At 33.2% G+C, this 10431-nt stretch overlaps 1 protein-coding gene across 3 annotated transcripts in view; it reads left to right on the forward strand.

Annotated features, from left to right (window-relative positions):
• Positions 1-8845, forward strand: part of LOC145269697 (protein GVQW3-like) — an 18941-nt gene extending 10096 nt beyond the window's left edge. For all 3 annotated transcript variants that reach the window (XM_080125418.1, XM_080125416.1, XM_080125417.1), the window contains one exon: positions 1295-8845. In XM_080125418.1, the coding sequence (XP_079981544.1) occupies positions 1306-1668 (363 nt within the window). In that variant the 5' untranslated portion in view covers positions 1295-1305 and the 3' untranslated portion in view covers positions 1669-8845. The remainder of the gene's footprint in view (positions 1-1294) is intronic.
• The last annotated feature ends 1586 nt before the right edge of the window (positions 8846-10431 follow it).

The raw sequence follows: 10431 nt of genomic DNA on the forward strand, positions 1-10431 counted from the left end.
TTTACTCTAGGATTTTCTTAGAAACTACTGGACCAATCTCACAGAAATTTTGGATGGACCTTTGTTATTACAAGGTGCAGCAAACAAAGTATTATGGTATTTATTTGATGCACAGTTAGGGATTAATAGAGATTAGTATTTAATGCAAAAATGAGCACAAGTTTAATCATATTCAAACATCGATTTGGCATAAAGCTCCTATTCTAAATCAACAGACCATAAGAAGTATGGTGTAGTTTGCTTGAATCATTGTTAGAGAATAAAAGGTATTTTTAGAAGGCTACAACAGTGCCATTAACATGTAGGTGTTAAAATTGTATCTTTTAACCAACAGTACAGAAACGTAGAGTCGTTGTGAGAAGATAAATAAATAAAAATATGAATAATAAATAATTCAATTTTTTTGTTTCTTTTTTATTTATTATATATATATTTTTAAATATGTATTCATTTATCTACCTGAATTTTAACTGTGGGTGGTATTTAATTCCAAAGGTCCTTTCAGGTAATAACCTATCGTCAGTGGAGAAATGAATCGTCTCTCTATTGTAATTGTCTGTACTTTTGAGATGAGGTGTTTTCATTGATTGAGATTGTTGGACTGACTTCCTCATCTTGGTTGTTAGAGTTACAACGTTTCAGCCTTCATCAGGTGTTTTTTTTTAATTTTTTTATTTTTTAAAAAACACCTGATGAAGGCCGGAGGGCAAAACGGCCGAAACGTTGTGATTCTAACAACAAAGATGAGGAAGTCAGTCCGACAATCTCAATCGTCTCTCTATGATGTAAATTGCAAAATGGCTGTTTTATTTAGATTTAAATCCAAACGCTCAGGGGAGATAATTCTATAAATTTTAAGATAAAGGGACGTAATTCAAATTCTGCTGAATATGCTTATAACTGGCGTTGTTTTTTAAATGTTTTTGAAAATGTGTTTGTGTGTATATTTTAAATTCAAACAGTCAAAGATTAATTCATTTAGTTATGTTCATTTTTTCATTTTTACTTATCTACAGACTTTCTGATTCAGGGGAAGTAATTCATATTCTATTATATACTTGTAAACTGTCATTGTTTAAATTATTTTTTTTTGCAAGATTTTAATTCAAAATTCTGTTTGATATGATTATAACTAGCCGCTGCTGTTTAAAAGTTTTGTAAGATATTAGATGCTCTGGAGCTTCAATATTCCTGCATTGTTCTGGCCTTCTAAAAATACCTTCAACAGGCTATAACTTTTTCTTGCGTAGTATATATGCATTTTTCACATTCTTTCATTTACGCCTCTTTTCAGGTCATTCAGCCATGAGCACTGAGGAACAAGCGATGAACATTGAGCAACGAATAGCTCTGAAATTTTTGGTCCGATTGGGCAAGACTCCATCACAAGCACGTAAATTGCTTCAGCAGGTCTATGGAGATAAAACCATGTCACGAACACGTGTTTTTGAGTGGCATAAGCGTTTCAAAGAAGGGCGTGAGGATGTGGAGGACAATTCGAGGAGTGGGAGGCCTACAACCAGCCGAACAGAACTCAATGTCGAGCGAGTAAGGCAGGTAGTTTGCAATGATCGTCGTGTGACTATTCGAACAATCGCAAGCCAGCTTGACATGAAAAAGGACAGTGTTTGGAAGATTGTCACGGAAGATTTAGGCATGCGGAAGTAAAAATAAAAAGATGTAATTTTTTTTAATCACATGATACTTTCTAAAAATTGTATCAAACTTTTTTCTATGTTGAGACAATCTCACTGTGTGAAAGACACTATAAATGTTTTTATTATGGTTTCTGAGGAGCTGAACATGAAAATAATGAGTAAAGACTGGATTTTTAAAAAGGTATTTAGTGGCACAAAATTTTATTAAAGTTTTAAAAAGGATAAGTGGAGCCATTATTAGAATTTTGAGGAAGATCGATGGGGGGAGAAAAAATAAATAGACACGAAAAATAGTCAAAAGACCATTCGACTAAAATAAAAAAAAAGAACCTTGAGGTACCTTAAGGTACCTTTCGTCCGACACTTGTCAAGAGATTACATCGGCAGCAATTAAAATAAAACAATTTACATATAATTAAAAATGGAGGCGAAGGGAGGAGGTGAAACCAAAAAAAAATTATAAAACTACATGGGGTGAATTAAATGAATGAATAACCTGTGATATATCGTCCATATTTCAGAACCTAAGACAAAATTAAAAAAAAATTTCTTGCCTGCAAATAAGTACAGAAACAAGAAATTGTTTTATTTTAATCGCTGCTGATGTAATCTTTTGACTAGTGTCGGACGAAAGGTACCTCGAGATTCTTTTTTTTTTATTTTAGTCTTTTGACTATTTCTTGTGTCTATTTATTTTTTCTCCCCCCCATTGATCTTCCTTCCTTTGCTGGCAATTAATCAATTTGAAAAGTGGGTGACTTCACTGATTTCAATGACAGTAAAATATGGGAGGATGAAACATTTGTTGATCATTGTTCAACCCCAGGTAGTGTTGGGTCTTCCGACTAGTATATATTAATTAGTTAATTTTAATGCATCCAAAACCAGAATTCTTTCTTTTCTGTCACTAGCACTCTGACCCCCACCTGGCCTCCAAAAACATGAATGGCTCTTATTTTGAAGAAGGACCAAACCTTCATTCCTAATCTGAAATGGAACACATACATCAAATCTGTTGTCAAGGTTGCCGAAAAAATGGTTGGATTATCCTACCACTCCATTTAATTCCAGATGCAATTCTCTATCTATATACAAGCCAAATGCATCCTAAGATGGAGTACTGTTGTTGCATGTTGAGCTTGGCAATGCCAGAATTATCGCTGGTTGTACACACATGCAGTGGATTCTTGACAAAATGAAGTTAAAATGCAGGAAGAATGTGCAAACATTGTAAATTAACATTCTTGATACTGACTCAGATATTAAACAATTGACAATCGAAATGTTTTGGTTAGGAATATCAAACGAATTCCTGACTGCATAATTGTCAATATAAACAGATGCTAACCAAGCCACTTCACTCACCTCCTCTCTCTCTCTCTCATATATATATATATATATATATATATATATATATATATAGATACAGGGTGTCCGTAAAGTTACTATACGGTCTTACAAGTTACTATACAGACACCCTGTAATATATTAACAGTACAGTAAGATATTGTATTAAAATATTTATTTGTAACAAAAGAAATAAAAAGAAATAACACCTTTATGTTTATAAAAATCTCAGAAAATACACGTGTTACATCCGAAAACACTGTAACAATGAAGGCAAACAATTTCTATGACAAATATTCAAATTGGAGGCCTTCGCTTCAAAATAAATTTACGCTCTTCCAAAGTTAGCTTGCGTGGCATGCTTGATTAAATAAACCTGTAAAAAAAATAAATATTAACTATTAATACAAATATAATACAATAAAACAATAAGACTATAGTAACTTTACGGACACCCTGTATATATATATATATATATATATATATATATATATATATATATACACACACTGAGTAGTTTTGTGAAATAAACAAAGTTTTTGTATAAACAGTGTGTCAACTGTTTTTTGAAAAGCCGGTTGATAGATGATATATATATATATATCTGCACACATTTTTGCGCGCAGGCTAAAAAAATTATATAGACTAGATAGTCACCAAGAAAAGTGCAGCAATAATGCAACACTGTTGCCACATCTAGGGATAAGTTGGACAGGGTACAAAGCAGACATCGAAATATAGTGGGTAGTGTCCTTTTCTCTTCCCTGCTACCTCTTTCTCACAGAAGAGATGTTGCGTGCCTGTCTCTGCTCTGTCACTATTTTCATGGCAAGTGCTCAACTGAGCTTCACTATGGATTCTCCCTGTAAAGTATTCATGACAAACATTTGACTAGCTACAACAACTATCAGCAGTTTCCTTTACTTTCTAGTTGTGCCTCATACGAATAAAAAATTCCACGAGCAGAGTTTTTTCTTTAGAACAGAGCTGCTTCTCAGCTGATTATAACATGGTTGTTTGCAAGCCCAATGTTAACAGGTTCCTGATGAGCCATCTTCAAAAATAAATAAACATATCCAATTTCCAATATCACCAACCATCCCATTCCCCCTTATTCTTGAGTGACGTTCAAGCCTTGATAAGCAGTGACTATATGATAACTCTATATAAAGTGAGAATGTGTGTGTGAGGACAATTCTTAACCGATAGACGAATTTTTGATCTACAGACTTGAGATTTAATGTATAGGGTATTCAGATATGTGGAAAACTTTTTAGTCAGTTCATTTCTCCAGAAAAAGGCCTGCTAAGGGGTCAAAAGTAAAAAACGATCATCGGATTTTTATCTGTTTGTTAACTTTTTCACGAATGTCCATGCATGGATCGTTCACATGACAGATTGCTTATGTTAAGATTAAGTAGGTTTTTAGAGATTGTGTCAAACTCGCCTAATGGTTATTGTACTTAACTCATTGTCCTTAGGTTTGGTTTCGATCTCAGCTCAAGTATATTTTTAACTTACAAGAAATGAACTGTTTAGAAAAACAATACTTGCATGCACATGTCTTGTTTTTTTTCTGTTTGTTTTACTTCAGTTTTTTTTTTAAGGAATTTAAAGTTACATTTAATACTGGGTAACACCGAGTACATCTGCTGGTGTGTGTATGTAAGTATACACACACATATATATATGTATATAGACATATATTGTAGTTATCGATATACAGTTCTGTTTCGTTGTATCACAACTCATGAGTGCCGCTAGAGTAGCACCTTTCCCAAGCTGAGGATTCAACCTAGAACCATCGCGTTGACAGTCAGCAGTTCTACCGATCGACCCAATATGATTGATATAATAATTAATTGATTGGTTTTGTGCTACGAAACAGATACTGCCAAGAATTGTAAATGTCAACTGAATTAAAGGAATAAATTGCAAGATGGTCAACATCATGAACTTTGGAATATAGACTTTTGCTATTCATTCATTCATTCATTATATATATATATGATAAAAATAAGGGAAATATTGCAACAAGATGGAAAGATAATAAGGAACAAACCAAGTTATATGTTCATCAACGTTTCGTCTTTATTTCCAGATATCCTCAGGATGATTAAATTGAAGAAAATAAAATACCAGTACAATATTTTAAAATATATATGTCGTGAAAAGGGTGTCTTTGTGCTATTTCAGAATGAAAAAGTCGTTAGCATTTCAAAATGTGTATAGCGTTGTGGAGTGATTGAGATGTTTTGTGTCATAGTCGTTTAGATATTTAAAAAGATATGATGCAATTTATGTTATTTTTAGAATAAATATAGCCGTTATAATTCAAATTTGGTTGTGTAGTTGAAATGAAATGAGTATATCTTTTTTCTTTTATTTATTGACTGGTATTATATATATTTACTAGCCCGCGTGCCCAGGTGTTTAGTGGTGTGTGTTGAGCACAAAAAAACAGTGGTAATAGACAGGCAGGAAGAAACTCGTGACGTGAAGGCAGAAAAGGAAGTGAAAAAAAATCTGGTGCCTTATTGCCACTCCATGATGTGACTGGAAGTTTGGAATGTTAAAATTAGGCAAAGTCAATCCAACCAATATAAATGGCTCACAAAAATCCAACCGATATAAATGGCTCACAAAAAGCTGACCCTGCCTTGTAGAAAACTGCCCAGTTAAGAGTGAAGGAATTAAAGTTTTTGGCCAATTTTTTTATATTTGTCATCCGAGACATCGAGCTTCAAAATTATGCTGATCTTGTGAAAATCCATCGCCTCTGTCGAAAGTTTTAGGCAGACATATATGCATACATAGATACATAAATACTTTATACAGACAGGTGAGATTTATATTATAGATTATTATAGGTGATATTTTTTATGATGTGAGTTAATCTGTGTCTATATTCTGTTCTTTTAATATGAGTTCACTTATTAAAGGCGATAAATTGTAGAAACCTCTGCACTGTTTAATTGTGTTTGAATTTGTGACAATTGCTGATTCAAGAAGTCTTAGATGCTATTTATTAGAATTAAATCCAACGATTTTTGCTAGTTTAAAGTTTAAAGAATGATCATGCTGCAATGACTGAGAGAATAATGCATTCAAGGAATTGTTATTTTCTTTATATCTTTTATGTTCATTGAGCCTTTTCTCTAGTTCATGTTGAGTTTCACCAATGTATATATATAATGGTAGTTATGGCATGGGACAGTATATATGGATATGGGTTTATTTTCGATATATTATATGAAAAGAAAAGCATAACTTTATACTTGAATCTAATTTGCAATATAAATTACATATGTTGTCATGAAAATAATTAGAATGAACCTTAAAAATAACGTCTCACTTGCAATAATGATTAAAGGATAAATCTAATTTATAAAACTCACCATGGCTGGCTGTCTGCCTCCATATTTTCAAACTCTATCTCTTCCGAAACTAGAAGCCACAGAGCAGCGCTAGGAACCTCAAATGATTGGATTTTTTTATGAACCGTTCTTTTATGGATCTTTAGCTGTCAAAATTGTTCTTTAAAAGGATCAAAACTTAAAAAATCCTTTAACATTTTGTACATTCATCTTCGTATATTTTTAATCAGTTTATATACGTGTCACATAGGTACAGTGGTAGCGCTACCAGCTTTGAATGCTACAGTTTTGCTTTTGCCACCCAAATACTTTTTGTTTTTACTTTTGAAATCATGACTCTAATAATATATACAAAATCTGGACAAATTAACATACCATATTTATGCGTATTTTATGACTGGGCAAAGCTGGGCACACCACCCTGCTAGTATTTATTGATCTGAAACTATCAATAAAACTAAAATTTGTAAGTCACATCCATGATAATATTTTACATTGTTGAAAATATATGCACATATTTCATGGGGTTTTGTGGTAATCCGACCCCCCCCCATACACACACATGCTCAAAACCTATATTTAGAAATTTAAAATAAATCAGAATTGGTAATTGTATCAAAATAAGGAATTTAGAAAAGAATCTGTAACAGAGAAAAATATTGGAAGTGTACCATCATTAACGTATATTTATATACTCCTTATTTCGGACATAATTTGAAAATAAATTGTCCCATCACTAACGTATATTTATATACTCTTTATTCCGGACAAAATTTGAAAATAAATTGTCCCATCACTAACGTATATTTATATACTCTTTATTCCGGACAAAATTTGAAAATAAATTGTCCCATCACTAACGTATATTTATATACTCCTTATTTTGGACATAATTTGAAAATAAATTGTCCCATCTCTAACGTATATTTATATACTCCTTATTTTGGACATAATTTGAAAATAAATTGTCCCATCACTAACGTATATTTATATACTCCTTATTTTGGACACAATTTGAAAATAAATTGTCCCATCACTAACGTATATTTATATACTCCTTATTTTGGACAAAATTTGAAAATAAATTGTCCCATCACTAACATATATTTATATACTCTTTATTCCAGACATAATTTGAAAATAAATTGTCCCATCACTAACGTATATTTATGCACTCCTTATTTTGGAAATAATTTGAAAATATATCATCCCAAATACACATATCTATATAAAAAAAAAACAGCAGATGTATGTATGATGTATGAAAATATTTAACCGATAAACTCTTAAAACTACAGGTCATATGACACTGAAATAAACCGGAAATAGTGATCATACATCCAGGATGGTTTATAAGGAGTAAAATCTTTGTTTGGATCAATAACGCATACAGAAATATGTCGGCAAGTTGAAATGCAAAATGTTCGATTCAACTTGCCGACATATTTATATTAGTTTGCGCATGCGTAAATTCATTTATAGCTTGAAATGTTGTAATTAAAAGTTTTCTTGTTTATCTGTTGATAACTCAAACGGTATAGAACATGTCTGGAGTACTAAATGGTTTAGTTTCAATTCTAGCTGATGGCATCCAAGACATTTTAGTTTGTAACTTTTGAAATCAATACTATATATTAGATACTATATAATATTCAATAGTGAATAATCTATAAATATAAAAGCAAAAATGTATGTATGTTCGCTTTTCCTCGATGTCCACGAAAGGCTTCTTTCAAAGAAGCGCTTGCTCGCTTCACAACTTTTTAAAACTTTTTATATCATCTATAAATTGTAATATCTATGAATTATCCACGGAGCTCGCCTCTCTATTTAATTTTATTGACTTTCAAACCTTAATTATTCCACATTTCCCGCATCGGCATGCGTTACATTCGCTTGTTGGTATAAAAAAAACAAACCTCAACTCTAATCACAGGCCCAGAGCCAGTTTGGTCAATGTCGACTTCGTCATATCAGACTGTAGCTTTCATTTCGCTGGGAGCGGGTTTTTAAAAACAAACAAACCCATTTATTCAAAACTGTCCTGCACAAAATAACTGCTGAATACCTATCGCCGTCACGTCAATCAAAAATGCGCACCTCTTTGTTTTCAAACACTTTACTGCGCGTCGTCAACGCTTCGGGTTTTTTTCACATACCCCGAAAAACACCCGGGCAACGCCGGGTACCCCTCGCTAGTCTATAAATATAAAAGCGAAAATGTATGTATGTTTGTATGTGTGTTCGCTTTTTCTGTATGTCTACAAAAGGCTTTTTTCAGAGAAGCGGTCGCTCGCCTAACAACTTTTTAAAACTTTTTATATCACATATAAATCGTAATATCTCAGAGTTAACAACGAAGTTCGCCTGTCTATTTAATTTGCTCGACTTTGGGAAGATAAATATTCAACATTTGTCGCTCGCCGCATGTGGGTTAGTCTTTTTCCTATAACATCTTGGGAAGCGTTCCCGCAGTAAATGAAATACTATCCCATAGTCAAACTTGACCTCATTAACTCATTAAAACGGGCACCTGCCAAATCCAAGTGATTAAATAAATTCAAACGTGTTTCTGTTAGCATCTCGCGGTGGGGCAATCGTTAACGTCGCACTTTTTTTTTCACACTTTAATTTACAACTTTGCCTCAACGGTTCGGGTTCGATCCTCATACTTACCTACTAAAACATTTTTTACCCCCCCCACCCCCTGAGTTTCCACACACACCTCCAAACACCCGGGCAATGCCGGGTACCCCTCGCTAGTATTAAAATAAATCTGCATTAATTAAAATATATTTAAGCATATTTTACTACCATGCAAGGCCGAGCATCCCCTACTAGTAAAAATATATATATAAGCTACGGAACGATTAATCAGAATTGGGAATCGGAAAAATCAGTCCTTTTTGGGGTATCAGATTTGGTATCACAATCAGAAAAATTTTAGCTTATTTTCCAATGCCAAAACCTTAAATTATCTTTTTTTATTTGATTTTAGTTCAAGAAACGTCTCCCATTACTTGTAGTAATAATAAGATAATAAATATTTATTGATTTAAACTTCCAACTAAAACTAAAATCTCTAGATCACACCCTCACAAGTGTGATTTTATGTTTGAGAAAATATAAGCACATTTTACACGTGTTTTTACGGTGTAGGGGACTAAAAATTAGAGGACACCAGGGAGGAGTAATCTGCCCCTGCTCAAAGCCTGGTTGGTTTTTCCCTTTGGTCACGGGCAGACATATTGCCTTTTCCCTCTCAAGAAGAGGAGAACCTTTGTTCCACCACAAGGTGAGCTCTGAGAACTTTTTCCACCAGTCGGTGAGTCTTATCGAACTGTCTCTATTGTATTGTGTTTTATTGTTGTTTAAATGTTTGTCAGTGTATAATAAATGTGTAAACGTAATTGGGCAATTGTGTTTATTCATATATTTTTTGTTTAGTTAAAACTAACAACGGTAATCGGGACAAAATAACACTTTTATGGTTAAATATTTAGAGATTTATACAGAATCGGAATCAGAAATCTAGTAGGGAATCGGTATTTGTGTCAGAATCGAGAAAAATATTGGAATCGTCCCATCACTAATATAAACATCTGTAATTTGCGTAGGTATTATTCATACCAGTTGGGGATATGTCCTCATCAATCAGTTTGAGAATGTCAGGCTGAGTAATAATTCTGTTCTTGAGAAGAGGTTTATTGTTGAAGTATTTATTTATTGCAGACTATCATCCTTATCTTTTTTAGTTGTTGCTTCATGACGTTTGTCTGGTGGTAACCGCAACGGGATAGTAACTCTGAATCTCCAAACTGCATCCTCAGCAATTACTGCCTTCCATAGTTGTTGTCGTCTCATTATGTTTTTGGCCAAGTAAGCCTCTGGTCGACTCTGGGTAGGATTGAAACCGCTATCTTCAGACAATTCTCACCTGGAACCGTAGAGATTCAGCATCTCTATCCACTGTGTCACCTGAAAGCACAACTAAAAAAGATGAGGATAATAGTCCGCAAGAAATAAATGGAAGTTATTGTTTATTTAAT

This window comes from Euprymna scolopes, chromosome 45 (assembly GCF_053919585.1).
Source record: "Euprymna scolopes isolate OS-2025 chromosome 45, ASM5391958v1, whole genome shotgun sequence".
Taxonomy (NCBI): domain Eukaryota; kingdom Metazoa; phylum Mollusca; class Cephalopoda; order Sepiida; family Sepiolidae; genus Euprymna; species Euprymna scolopes.